Source organism: Sitophilus oryzae, unplaced genomic scaffold (genome assembly GCF_002938485.1).
Source record: "Sitophilus oryzae breed Bouriz unplaced genomic scaffold, Soryzae_2.0 scaffold_845_pilon_pilon, whole genome shotgun sequence".
Lineage (NCBI taxonomy): Eukaryota > Metazoa > Arthropoda > Insecta > Coleoptera > Curculionidae > Sitophilus > Sitophilus oryzae.
Genome location: NW_022147467.1, coordinates 1,426,875 through 1,442,550, shown reverse-complemented (window position 1 = coordinate 1,442,550; position 15,676 = coordinate 1,426,875). Strand labels below are relative to the sequence as shown.

At 30.7% G+C, this 15,676-nt stretch overlaps 1 protein-coding gene across 1 annotated transcript; it reads left to right on the top strand.

Annotated features, from left to right (window-relative positions):
• Positions 1-90: 90 nt before the first annotated feature.
• Positions 91-3,061, top strand: LOC115889724 (cylicin-1-like). The gene is made up of 3 exons (XM_030909791.1): positions 91-260; positions 324-422; positions 2,264-3,061. Exons 1-3 carry the CDS (start codon positions 252-254, stop codon positions 3,035-3,037), a joined length of 882 nt encoding a protein of 293 aa, XP_030765651.1. The 5' UTR covers positions 91-251; the 3' UTR covers positions 3,038-3,061.
• The last annotated feature ends 12,615 nt before the right edge of the window (positions 3,062-15,676 follow it).

The window sequence follows — 15,676 nt, the reverse complement described above, 5'->3', positions numbered from 1 at the left end:
AAAAAGAAGTTCTTCAAGATTTCGTATTACTTCATTTATTTGGCACAATATTGTAATAAATTAACTTTGATAGAAGCATTTAATGCATGTTTAATAGTGGAATTTTAATAAAACTAGCTTGAAATAGCGTTAATTAGTAAACAAATTCCAATTAGAAAAACAAATAGATATGCAGAAAATAACGGTATATAAAGATGCGGTCACTCTTCTGATCAAGCAGTTCTTAAGTTGACTTTGCTAGGTGAATTAGAATGGCAAAGGTAAAATAATAATACTTTAGTTAGTTATTTGAAATGTTTATCTATAGTGTTATTTTATTTTAGGTGTTAAAACGTTTATTTCTTGGGATAGCTCTGGTAAATATTTGCACAGCATTTCCTCTAGAAAATGGAGGTAATGCTCCACAAGGTGGGAAACAAAAGGTATTCAAAATCAAGCTGACTATTTAAATATACAGGTCGGCAAAAGTCCGTCGGGCATCTCTGTAGCTTCTACATAAAATTAAAAATTTATTTTGTTTAAGTGCAAACGTATTTACTAAGATCCTAGTACAAGGTATGAACTAGGATGTATTTCAGGAAAATATTTTAACTCCTACAGGGTGGTCCAAAAAAGTGTAAGTGGATCGGGATTATTTTTTTAATGGAACACTCAGTATATTATTGCATTTTTGGCTTCCTTTCAGATCACTTTACATAATCCTAAGATATGAGTGAATATATTTCGATAGTTTCCGAGATATTAATAAATAAATAAAAAATACATATTTTTCAGTCTTTCTTAAAAAAAATATTAAAAATAGAATAACGGTCCTGAAATCAAAACTACATTAGATATTTACTTTAGATGGTCCTGTACTTATTTGCTATAAATATTGTAATCTTAAAGCATACAGAATGTTCAAAATTCAGTGCCATATACTTCCTATAAAATATAAAATAAGTTTTCTTCGTTTTTTTTTAATGTATATTATTTTCTTATTAGATGGAGAATTAAAAAATAAACATTTTTTCTATTTAGAGTATTTCAAAATTATTAACTCTTTCGCAGATACTCGCGGTATTATTTCATATGGCTCTTTTAACGGTAAAATACGAGAAAAAAAATCATTATTGGTTGGCTGTGATAAAAATTTACTGTTACTATTTAAAACTACAAACTACTATTTAGAAAAAAAAACGAAAAAAAATTATGTTATATATGTATATTTTTATATTATATAAGTTTGGCGTAGAATTTTGAACATCCTGTATGATTTACGATTACCATATTTATAGCAAAGTAAATACAGACTGTCCAACGTCAATATCTAATATAGTTTTGATTTCAGGACAGTTCTTGTATTTGTAATATTTTTTTTAAGAAAGGTTGGAAAATATAGGTTTATTAGCCGACCATACCAATAGGTATGGTGGGCTATTAAGATCGACAAAAAAGTTTTTTTAATTTCACTCAAAATGAGCTTTTTGGGTCATAAATGACCTAAATACAAAATATTTTCATGGTGTCTGTCTGTCTGTCTGTCCGTCTGCCCTTGTCTGCCTGTCCGTCTGTAACACGATGACTCAAAAACCGCTAAACCGATTTTAACCAAATTTGGCACAAAAATACTGTGGCATCCGAGAATCTGGCCATTAGTTTTTGGTGGGGGTGGGGGGTTGGTAAGGGGGTATGGGAGGGGGTTAAAAATTTTAAAAAATCGTAACTCCAAAATTACATCAGTAGCTAGCGAAACGCGGTTTTCAATTTAAGATTAGGAATAATATTTGCAACAAAATTTGTAATAACATCAAAATCAGTCAAAGTCGCAGTTTTTGAGATAATTTTTTTTTGGAAAAATGCCTTTACTTTGAAACCATAGATTAAGAATAAAATTTGAAACTAAAAGAACTACCTACCAACTTTTTATTAACATATTTTAGTATGGGCGGCTTATACGTGCCTCCCGGCGCCAATTTTTTTATTTACTTATTAATATCTCTGAAATTATCGAAATATGTTTACTCATATCTTAGGATTATGTAAAGTGATCTGAAAGGAAGCCAAAAATGCAATAATACACAGGGCGTTCCATTGAAAAAAAATCATTCCGATCCACACACTTTTTTGAGCCACCCCGTAGAAGTTAAAATATATTCCTGAAATACATCCTAGTACATACTTAAGTTTGCATTTAAACAAAATTCAAAGTTTGTAATTCTAGGAACTACAAATGCCCGACGCATTGTTACCGGACTCTGTATACTTACCTATTAATTTTTAGCTAAATAATGGGATATCAGAAAATTATGAAAACAAGTCCTATACGCAAGATACCAAAACAGAAATACTATTACTGGATACACCAGATAGAAATACACCCAAAATAGAATATTCACTCAACAGCCCAGAAAATATTCGAGATAAACGAAGTTCTTTGACAGAAGATATATCAGATGAGTACCTAGAAAGAGATGGAAAAAAGAGAAAGAAAGACAATTCTGAAGAAAGCTCGCCGTCCGAGGAAGATTCTTCCGAAAACAAGCTGAAACACAAAAAAGATAAAAGAAAACCTGACAAAGATACTGATCAAGAGTGTTCTGAAGATAAACCACCCAAATTTTCATTTAGGGAGTCTAGAGGAAAACATAAAAATAAGAACAAACCTCCAAAAGGAAATCAACCGTGCGGTGATGAGGAAATTGACGAAGGCGATTTTGAGGAAAGGCCTACTTCAAATAAAAAACCTTCAAAGGATCGAAACAAATATAAACCAACGAAAGAGGAATTTGATGATAACGTTGAAAATTTACCTGAAAATGATGAAAATGTTAAAGTAGAATTTAAAGAAAAGCATGAAAATGCACAAAGTAAATTTGAAAAGATTGAGATGGGTCAACCTGCGCCTAGGAAACGTAGGGCAAGAAGTGTTTTAGAGCCTGAAAGTACTGTTGATCCTAATCAACCTTCTATCCACCAAGATCCACTTCCATCTTCAATAGTTGAAATTTCGAGTGAAGAACCAATTTTGTATGTCACGCCTCAAAATGAAGAATAAATGATATTGTGTGTAAATGTAAAGATATGGTTTTTAATTATGTAACTTACTAAAATAAATATTTATTTTTATAACATCTTGTATAATATTTTAAAAAAAAGTAAAAACAATAATAACTATTTATTTGCTGAAAAAAAAATAAGAGAAATTCCTGATATATAGGGTAAGTTTTAAATAAGTACAAATATTTTCAGGGCTGGTAGATCTCAATGAAAGAAATATATTTTCTCTTTGTTTTTCAAATAAGTCCAAAATAACCGAGATATTTTTCTTTGAAAATTGCCAAAAAAATGATTTTTTGCTTAAATTTTGAGAACCACTGGATTCCTTCTGGGTTTTCTTTCTTGTAAATTTAATCTACTACCTCTGTTGCCATATTATCACAGATTATACAGATTATAATCTTTGTTTTTTCTTTATTGTTTTTCGTGGTTCCAATTTTCGGAATCGGGCACTAGTTAGGTGACTAGTTTGCGCACAAAGCACGCCCACTTATGGCCTCTAAAATTGTGCACAGCGCCTGACCGGCACAGTTATTAGAGAGACATCGGAAAACCGAATAGCGTCATTCACTATTTACGCGTACCTTATCATGGTTACGATATGCGCGAGTCAATTTTTAACGCAACACCCGCTAATAACGTTAACGCCTGACGTAATTTGCGGATCAATTACACCAAGCGCTCTTTCTAAATAACCTCTGATAACGTTTAAAAATTGCTTAAATGGGCATGTGCGGGTACTTGACAACCGGAGCCGGCCGGCGAGATCTTTTATTTTAGGTTATGTTTGAATTGTTTTAAATTATTGCTTTAGTTTTATTAGGTAATTTGATATTTAAGTAGCTGGGGGATTAGTTTTAATTAAATTTAATTAAATAAATATGGCTCAAAATATGGATTCCACCTCTTCCAATACTAAAGAACCTATAAAGAGTCTTAGGTTTACAGCAGATGACTTAGCCCTTCTAAGAGAATTTGTTGCTTGTTGCCCTAAACCCACTGGCAGACGTTGAACAATAAAGCACTGGAAATAAGCACTTTAGCCCTTTAGTTTTAAAATACCTAGTAAACAAAACAATTTCAAAGTTTTAAATTCAAAGTTAGGTTAAATTTAAATAGCGGACGCGACGCGATCAGAATTCTTTCCGATCCGATAACTATAAATGAAGAGAGTTAATACCACCTCACGTAAAGGAAATAACACCTGGCCTTAACGTCCATGCACGCTATTCGGTTTAGCGATATCTCTCTATTACGCTGTTTATTGTTATTTTACGCGAGTTTATTTTTGCGTACCGGAAATTTGACTCGTTTGCACATCGTCATAAAAAACAATTTTCGTACCACGAATTATGGACAAGATTTTTATCTGTATACTTATAGGATACCTAATCTGTGATATTATCAAGTAATTATGTTTTTTAAGAACTAAAAACATTTTAATTTTTTTTTCAAAAATTCCAAATTTTAAAAACTTTTTCTTTCGCGAAAAAAAAACTCATAATCGTGTTTCTGGGATCGAAATATATCTACAACCCCTAAAAATATTTACACTTGTTTAAGACTCGCCCTGGACAGTGTCCCGCTTATCATGACTCTACCATAATATATCTGTCATTAATAAAGGGGATGCTGATTCTAAATATGATATACAGGGTGGTCCGAATTGTATTCGGGAAACTTCGGCAGCATATTATGCAGATAAAAATAAGTAAAAAAAAATCTTATAAATTTATGTCCTAATTAATATGCTTAGTTTCGAAGATAGAAGGTGTACAGGTTCATTTTTATTTCCATTTTTCCAAAAAAATTTCTATAGGCTTGGTGCATTTTCCGCCAGTGCTGCCACCATCGGAGAGAATATCGTAAACAACTAGAATATACAAATACACGGATTTAAATAGCGAGTATACGGAAAATGTATTATTTAATTATTCTAAAAGTGTTAGAAAGTAGAATTTGTGAAAATTCTAAAATTAAAAATAAATCAGTAAATATTTTGATACCTTCAGAAGGTATAACTTGTATTATAATTTATTATTCCAGCTAAAAAACTTTAGATGAATTCTCTATGGTAGCGAGCATAGTTTTAATCACCGGTTTTGCTAGGCGGTCCTAATTGGGGCTATTAATAACACATGATTATAATTTTAGAAGTTGTTCATAAAACATTTAATCACTAGTTGATAAAAAAATATATACCATTAATATTGCAAATTATATTTTATCCTCTCATAGTATATTATGTCTATTTATTTTTTTGTAACGAGCACTTTGTTTACTCACTTTTTTCGTCGAACTGCTTGGTTTCCACAATGCCACTAATGCCAGTAGTAATATCGCAACTAATACTACTAATGCTACGACTGATCCGCGAGCAATGCCCATACCACTAAAGTCGTTACTAATGCCAAATTGTGCTATACTGCTAATGGCACTAATGCCATCGCTTTGTACACAACAATGCCATCGCGGTTTACACCTCGCATAAGTATATCACTGATTGGTAAATTAGAGGAAACCAAGAATGTTTTTCTCATTTTATCAGCAAAGTCGCAGTATTTTATTTTACTGTATGAAAGCTCAATGTTTACTAAGTTAAAGGTATATAGACAATATGCTGAATTCTTCGAAATGCGCAACTAAATCTCTAAGTATAATAAAAATGTCACAAATTTAATCAAATTTTCTGAACGCCTAACTTTAAGTTGCAAAAAAAATCGTTAGTATAGAGAATATCAAATTAAATAATACGTTTTTGTAGAATACATACCTGCAGCTTGCTGAGCCATTTTCAATCAAAACGATAAAATAAACGTAAAAAGAGCACAAGAACAACAACAATTTATAATTTTAAACATAAAATTTAGCCATTTACCTCTTATCTGTGAGAAGTAACAACTTTAACGTTTCGTTGAAACAAATGAATGCGACTAAACACACCCATAGCAACGCCATTCATGGCAGACATGATTTAACTTATCATTTATCTTTTTTTGGGAAATCTTAAACACATTTGCTTTTTCGAATTTCGATCACCTTTTTCATGCTAATACCCCATCGTGCGACGCCTAGTTCGAATTCTTTTTCACTTATTTTTTGCTACTCGAAACAGCGTTACATCACACAAACCTCCTACCAGAGTGTTTTATAGTTTCAATAACGTCACTAGCAAAAAACTAAAGTACTTAAATGTTATGACAAAGCCACGATTTTAATATTATTTTAATTCCATCAACATGAAGTGTAACCAGGACGACGTGAAATACTTTCTGATTTCTGCCGTATACAGCGCCGCGGTCGGAATTTTTTAAAATCAACTGAACTGCACGAAGCATACAGCAAGACTTGCCAACGCGGTATATTATGGTAAGTATATTATCCTAAATAAGATTTGACTCTTCCTTAAACAACTTATAAATATTAAATAGGGTAATAAAGAAAATAACAGGTCAATTTAAATTAGCAAATTTATTTTGTATTTCATTGATACAGTCTGTTACTCCCTATCAATAATAAATTGAAAGCCTATACAAAATGCAGAGTTAAAAGTACCGTCTATATACAAAAAATATCAAAACTGCTCGAGTATATATTATCTTACAAAAATCGAAATTATTCGCTAAGATGCTCACGGTGCGATACACGTAATAAAATTAAAAAATACATTTTTTTTCACCTTCCATAAATTCACCCGCGAATATCATATAAAATGGCACGATCTCGAAAAAAATTAAAAGTGCTGGTTAAATCTAATTGAACGAAATAAGACATAATTTGATTATTTTCGGTTGAGCATTGTATTTTATTTTATTTAAGTTTACTTTTATTACCTTTTAAGATAAAAAAAATAAAAACTAGTTTATTATTTTCGAAGTTCAGTGGAAGGTGGTGGGTTTCTAACAAATATCTTGTGGAAAAGCATCAAAGCAGAGCAACGTAACTTGTAAACAATTTCTATTTGTAAATATATGACAGTAATTTAATTAGCACTACTGAGTATGTTTCTTGAGAAAGTTTACAACGGGTTTTTTACTATTATAACTATTATTTTTAAACCCAAATATGTAATTTCACTGGTACTTAGAATTCCGGCAACATAGAAACGTCAGTGTACAGAATATTTTGTAAACAAGTTGTAAAAAATTTCCATTCAATTAGTGAAGAGCGTTAAAACGGGACATTAATGGGCCATCTTACTGCAGGCAAAAACCAGACAGTTACTTAATAATTTCACCTCCTAAAATGGAGAATCGCAAGAGAAAAGTAGCACAGATTAGCATAATTTATACCGATATGGTGTCGCTCATAATGATCAAAATAATGTTTATAATTTATTAGATATGAAGTTTATTTTTTTTAATAAAACAAGAATATACAGGGTTGTTCAACACATACGACACTAAAGTATTGTAGCTAAACGATTAGATTTTTACAAATTGTAAGTTTTGGGTTCATTGAAGAACTATTAGAGCTACAATTTAAAGATATTTTTACAAGATACGGAGTGTCCCAAATAAGTAAGAAATATTATAGTTGTATTTTTTTAAATGGAATACCCTGTATATTATTCTATTTTTAGATTCTACGTTTGAAATAAAGGTAAATTTGATTTTGGTTTATCACACTTAAACCTTACCGTTTTGGGAATATTTTGAATTTTATGAAATTTCAGTAAAAATTTTAAGGATTCATTTCTCCAAGGGTGTCAAAGTTTTTAATACTAAATATTTACTGAAGTGTGTTTATCAAAAATATTGATATTTTAATACAAATTTTGCGAAAGTGAGTCAAACTATTACGCGTAAAAAACCCTATTTGTTACACGTAAAAAACTATTTTCTTCGCGTATAAAACTATTTGTTACGCGTAAAAAACTATTTGCTATACGTAAAGAACTATTTGTTACACGCGAGAAACTATTTGTTACACGCAAAAAACTATATTTTACGCGTAAAAAATATTTTGTAATTTATTATTTTTTCAACACTTCAAACTACACTTTTTCAACCATGTCCTTCAAAACCTTCAATTTGACAGCTGTTAGTAAGAAGTTTCACTTCAAATATGCGCACATAGTGCACACACATTTAATAAAATTCATTGACTCTACGCAAAGCAAAATTAGCAAATTACTGAGTCGACCATACTGTACATTTTAACCGTTCTTTAAAAATAAATAGAACGCCATTGATAAACCGGAATTGAAGTCCACATTAAATTATACCATCGAAAAAAAAAACAGTGTCACAGATAGCTTGGAAATAAAGATTGCTGTTATTGATTGGCCTTCTTTAATCATTTAATTCGATGACAGCTTAAGTTCGGGATAGTGACAGTAGATTAATATTTATTTGAAGATGGGACGAATGTTTACGCGCCTTATGAATCTTCATTTTTTATTTTGTATAAAAATAATAGTAAAAAAATTAAAAATATAACTACATTTTCGATTATTTCGGCCTAAATTTCGATTTCTATGCATAAAAAAACATTTGTTTAATAAAATTATTAAACGAAATGACATTCAAGAATAGAGTGATCTTTAATAAAATTGGCGCATTCATGAATGTATAATGTAGATCATAATATACTATAAAAAGCAGTTTTGTGGCCTCTTGATCTAATGAATAACAGCATCTTTATAGGGTTTCAAACCAAAATGTCACTTCAACGCCTATTATGACGTCTTCTTTATTAGATCACTAAGTAATTTTGAATGAAGATCAAAAATTAATACAATTATGTTTACAAAAAATTCTGAATAGATTATTTTGCACTTAAAGTGATCTTGTGCATCGTTTTATAATTTTTTATTCATCCAATATCATGCGTTACAACTATGTATTTGAATAAAAACATAAATTGTGCCAAAAATATCGTGACAAGACTACGTCGACAGTACCTGTCAATTTTCAACACAGACTTCCATAAATAGGTAGGTATTATAAAATATAATGAGCATACGATCCGTAATGATCAATACAATTTCGTTATATAGTCTACCACTAAAAATATCAATACAAATAAATAAACAAAAATCTAGAACTATGTAGTCTTTTAACAAAAAAAACTAGATATAAAAATTAATATTTACAAATACATAAATTAACTATGAACGAAAAATCTCTATAGGCTAATTTAGTTTAATCTTTGGATTGTACAAAAACCTTAAGGATAGTTTATAATTCTATATGTCCTACGCCACTGGTAGGACATTACACCATTCACTCTAAAGTAATATATTACAGAGGAAAAAAAGTAGACTAGCATATCCATAAAAGATAAAATTAATTATTCAGTGTACTCCCCTGAAATTGATTAGGTTTGCAGAGGACACCTTTGAGACTTTACTAACACTTTATATGTGCAGGGTGCGGCCAAAAAGTTTTCAACAAATGGAAACATTTTATATAATTTTCTTAGAAGAATGTTTATGTGTAATTACTTTAGCATACCCAGTGAAAAAGAAGTATTTTGAAATATGCCATGCCAACCCAAGGATACTATAGAGATAAGGATAGTTCGATTCCTATATTCCTGCACTGTCAGTTTTTTTACGTCATCTGGGGACCGAGTTGAAGTTGGCGCTAAAAATTTTAGACAGTGACAGTTATTTCTGCATTTGACAGACGAGCGCACAGTGCGTTGGAAGATAAATTTAGCGGGACAAAAGTGTTTGGTTAGAAATAAGCCAAAAAATGTGTACTGTAAGAATAAATAGTAGACATTCCAATTGATATAAAAATGCATGAATATTCTTTGTATTTCGATACATTTTTATCAACCAAATTTGGTCGTTTTCTGCTCAGCAAGGCAGAGATCATACGAAAACAAAATATTTACAAGTGCTTATACATTTCCATTCCAAAGCCAAATTACGCTGAAGATTGCCAAAGGTATGTAATTCTTCTACCGGGTACCGTATATATTATTTGTTAAAATCCTTCTTCGTGCCTTTATTCTGGCAGATATCAAACTTTCTACTTTTTTCAAATATCGATGTATTGAATGATGTAGATCTTTGAGTTACCACAATAGTTACCAAACACAGGTAGTCGACTGATATTGGAGATGGAGAACTACCCTCTATAAAACCGTCCCAGATACTGGCTTTTGTCAAAGCCCTGGGACTGTATGATGAGTTATGATTCAAGAAAGGGGGACACAATGGATCTGTAAGGTCGAAGTGATTAACCCCCCTCCCACTCATTCTAAATTCTAAATTCTAAAATTCTATATATTAGACCATTTGCTACGTTCTTAGATTTTAAGTCCCAAACTGCTTTTGAGATTTTGTCCCGCTAGAATAACCATCCGCCGCACTGTGGAGCGCTGGTCAGCGCGTGACGTAGCATTCCACGGCGACTACGACAGCGGCGATTTGACGCGATCGAGTCAGTCCTTTAGAATATATACAGTCCTTGATGCCAACCATAATAACTATTATGGCAGCAAAATAGAAAAGACCTCCTGGCATATACAAAAATTGTGGTTAAATATCAAAAAATTAGCAAAAGAAGTAGAAAAAAGTTGTTCAGAATTTAATTTTATATCTATTTACCAGTTTAGATATTTATAAAAAAAAATACATAAAACAAGGTAGGTTTAGCAAAGAATAATTCCTAATGCAATCTTTCCTCTTTACTGTCCAGTATTGCAGTAAAAACTAGGTACCATACACGTAGAATAAAATTCTGAAAAACTTTTCTTTGGATATTTTGTCACCTAACCCCACTTTTTGCATATGTATAGCGGATTTTTGAAGCCATGACAGTCATCGCATGACATCTCATTTTTTATGTTATTGAGTGTGCTGAAGTAAATCCCCAAAAACTTTTAAAAAAATCAATTTTTGGCATTTGTTGCGAATATTTTGCCACAACCTGTATGTATATTTTTTATAATTCATAAAAAAACAGAATAAAAACAATGATTCTTGATTAATTTAATTGAAAATCATTTAAAAAATTTTTGTTAATGACCTATGTTGTATACTCCGCAAAGAAATGTTTTATCAGATCGGTAAAGAAAAAACAACAACAAATAATACAATTGAGCATACAATTACAGTTAAAAAAATAACCTAAAAAGGGTAGGTATCACAGTTTAGTGAAAATAGTAGGACGAGGACGCTGCAATATAGTAACTAAATAAGAATTATTGTCTTAAATCCTTTTTGTTAATTTTAGATACAAAAATATTCGTTAGCCAATATCACTTGCACACTTTTAGAATTGGAAAACCCTGATATTTTTTCTATCTTTAAAAGTAAACAGTCTAATTTTGTAAATGTAATGTTTTCTACAAGGTGTACCAAAAATTTCACAACGAATGGGATTTTTTATTATTAAGTTAATGAATAGGAGTATAAGTTTATAGAGCATTACTTCAAAAAGCAAAATATTACATGTCAATTTTGCAAATTACAAAATTATGTGTAAAAATATCGAAAAATGTGAAAGAGGAGAGTTGTTCAAAATTGATAATAATAATAATAATATAATTGATAATTGATAATCATAGATAATTACAAAAAATGCATTTTTTCTTAATTTTTCATTTTTAAAATTATATGAAACAAAGTAAATCCAACAATAATAATTCCTAATACAATATTTTATTTATTGTTCTGTAAAAATAAAACATGACAATTTTTAAAACACCAAACTTGTTGCAGTAGCGCAGATTATTTCGAGGGATTATAAAGTTTGTTTAAATGTGTTTTTTGATGTAATGTATAATCCATTGCAACGACAAAAAGTTATTGCGATAAAGTAAAATTACTGTATTAAATACTTTTATTGGATTGATTTTGTCACATTCATACGAATTTTTTTCCAAAAAAAAAAGTTATCCCATTTTTTCTGTGTAAACGGAATAATAGTAATTTTTTGCTATTGGATATGCTAATGAAATTCCACAAACAATTTTTTTTCAGTAACGGAATAATTAGAAAATCCCAAGAACGGTAAACTAATAGGATTGCTCATCCTCATAAGACGTACGTTCGTTTCTTCCCGCGCTTCAGATGACAGTTGTGACGTCAACCGTAGCCCCCGACGGATTGGTTACGATTCAGGCTGTGTATACGTTTATGTTAATTATTTTGTCAATTTTATTTGTGAAAAAAAGTGTTATTAAAGTTTTTTTGGAGCTCTAGAGTGTATACTTTCATTTTGTGTTGTGGATTGTGACTAAGTGCCTACGATATTGTTTATTAATTGCTTTAAAGCAAAATATGGAAGCAATCTAAAAAGAATGCCTGCAAAAGATGATGCTAGCAGAAAACTAAAAAAATGTAAATAATACCAAATAGAATAGTTTCATATTACAGATATTATATTTTTATGTAAAAAACACTTATGATTCTTTTCTCGCGCTGTTATGAATAGATAAAAATGGTGATAGTGTAGGACCATCAAATGATATGAGAATTGTTTTTGTATGCACTGTGAATTTGTTAGCGAGTTATCAAGAATATAGTTACCATGTACTAGATGCAGTGTTGTTTAATTTAATTCAAATGTAATTTATTTTAATTTAGTGCCAGAAACACATACAGATGTTCAGTCACCTAGATGCCCTAATAATTGTGATATGGTAAGATTTGGTTAGGTTTCGTAATATTTCAAATAACTCTAGCATTATCAGTAACACTGTTAGGAATAAATAAAAAAAGGCAAATGTAGTAACGTAATAATATTCTATGCCTTTTTGGTACCCTTTTAATGCCAATTTATGCAAATTTGTAAACCTCTAATGTTGAATTTTAGTAAAAATATAAAGTAAAACATTCATTATTTAGGTTATTTATTTAAACACCTTATATATGTATGCAGTATAGAAAATTAACTGTATAAATCGTATTAAATACTCGGATATGTATTTTTAAGAAGAGCAGTTCCTAACATCACTTTGGTAGGCATTCTTTTTAGAGTACTCCCATATTTTGCTTTAAAATAATTAATAAACAATATCGTAGTCACAATCCACAACACAAAATGAAAGTATTTGTACATTCTGTAACTTAGAAAACTTTAAAAACACCTTTTTCACAATTAAAATCGACAAATAAAAGTGAAAAAAAAAAGTAAGTAACTCACACGTACACATAGCGCCCGAATAATAAAAAATCCGTTGAGGGCTACGACTGACGTCAGAAAGCGAGGAGTTTTCGCTTGCACATGGCAGAAACTTTCGGCTGAATGAGCAAACCTATTAAGTTAACTGTTCTTGACAAAATCCCACTTGTTAGTAACTTTTTGGCACACCCTATATATTAGATATTTCACTTCTGTAAAAAAATATATCACAACGTAAAAGAGCAATCAATATTAAAATAATACGAAACGTCATTAACTAATTTTTTAAAAAAATGTAAATAAATTGGTCCACTTATTTGACTTTGTTTCTCATCTATTTTAAATTAGAATATTCCCAGTTATCGTATTGCAGCGTTTTCAAAAACATAAGGCAAACCCTCAAATAAAAGGCCAAATTATAATTTACAAAAAAATTACTAATTCACATCACACATGCACTTATCGAAAAAACGTATAAGGAATCTTCTTCAAACGAAGAATTCAAATGGTCCTTATGTCAAATGGTAATTCATTACATAAGTTTCTTATGTACTTTCATTTGTTGATTTATTAAAATAGTGAGCGGAAAATAACTTTATTCTTTTTTTTTATTTTATTAACTGCATGGAAAGGATTTCGGTTTATTTTTATATCACTTCTATCAAATGAATTTTTAATAGTATTTTTTGAAAATAAATCAAAGCTGGTAAGTTGATAAAAAATATTAACATGCTATAGTGCTTTTCTACTAATTTTCAAAATATACAGAGTGTACGAAAAAGTTTGCAACAAATGAGATTTTTTTATTACTGAGTTATTAAAAAAAGTATATATGGAATTTATTTTACAGCTGTTTCAAGTTTCATACATCAGGAACGTTCACAAAAAATATATATATATATATACAGGGTGGCCCATTGAAAACGTTCCGCAAGGCATAACGGCCAGGGTAATTTTTTTTTCAGAAAATTCAAAAACACGTCAATTTTGTTTGTGAGGGGGGCAACGTTTGCCCCAAAAATGATTGCAAAATCTTCAAGCCTCTAAGCGGGTGTGTCATCCCCCAATTTTTGTTCAAATGGGAAGGGGGGTCAAGTGGTACCGCAATGAAAAGGGCTTTCTATTCTCTATACTTTCCGGCTTCGTTTTTGAAAATCGGTCGAGTCATTGAGAAGATATGAAGGATTGAAATTTGAAAAGTTTATTTAAACATTTATCAGAGTAAATGATAAGGATAAATTCCTTCGACCAATTTGCTGTTTTTTCTTATTATTTCTAGATGTTTACGCATTTTTTCACTTGCCACAAGTTTGAACGATCAAGTGCGGTAGTTGCTAGATAGATGTTCAGTGACTTATGCGTTGAAGTTCTTCTCAATATCGTTAAACTTTTTAATAATTATGGTTTACTCACTTGCAAAAAAAAGTGGAAATAATCGAACTTTATTTTAAAAATAATGAATGTAGCAATCGGGTTGCGCAGATATTCAATGAACGCCATCCTGACAAACACCTTTATGGCAAATATTTCAGTCATTGGGGATCAAACAATGCTTGGAAAAAAGTCGGGAAGTTTTGAAACTTTGCAGGTTTATAGGTTTTGGGGTCCCTAACTAAAATCCATAAAATGCACATTCCCAGACTTGCCGCCGGCGCATGTAACGATGATAAGGTTTTTTATGTAGCTCTCCGTCTATTAAGCATTTTTTGTCCATTAGGCAAATGTGTTGCAGTAAATCCCTGCTGACAAGTTAGTCTCCGTTGGTAGCAGTGTTTACCAAAAATAATTATTATTTTGTAGATGTTCTTAACAGCACAAGTGGCGAAATACCCATAGGACTTTTTTGAAGGGACGAATCCGCCACAGAAGTATAGAAAAACAGATATAAAATTAACCTACTGAATAAATTTTATCTTTGACCATTTTTGTCACATAATCCCATATTTTAAATTTTGAAGAATTTTTGTAATTTATCAACATAAAGCTGCATTTATAAACTCGGGAGTTGGCGTTCAGTTGCAGTTGGATGTTCGTGGCAGTTGAAGTTCGACATTTTTACATTTATAAACTGTCAGTTTCGGTTGTAGGTTAGATTTGTAAATGTGAAACTTTCAATTTGAAAATACTTTTGATAATTTTCAAAGTTCAAATACAATAATCCGAGTAATAATCCAACATCGCGCAAATATAAACATTACAAAAACAGAAACAACGAAACAACGAAACAACAGTAAGGATAATTTTCCAATGCATCTCTTTTCTGTGCTTCACATGATCAACAGGCGCTTACTCATTGGCTGCTGTTCCAACTGCCGAGCGTCGCGAACTGCCATCTTAAATATAGATCTCTGAACTCCCCTGAACGTAAAACGAACTGTCAACTTTCCGACCAACTGACTTTATAAATGTATGCATTCATTTAATAGTGTTGAACATTTTGAACGTCAACTGAACTTCCACTGAACTGCCGAGTTTATAAATTCAGCTTAACAGTTGTAACCAAGTTATTTTTATTATGTTCTTATTAATATACCTTTGTTAAGTCTCGATAG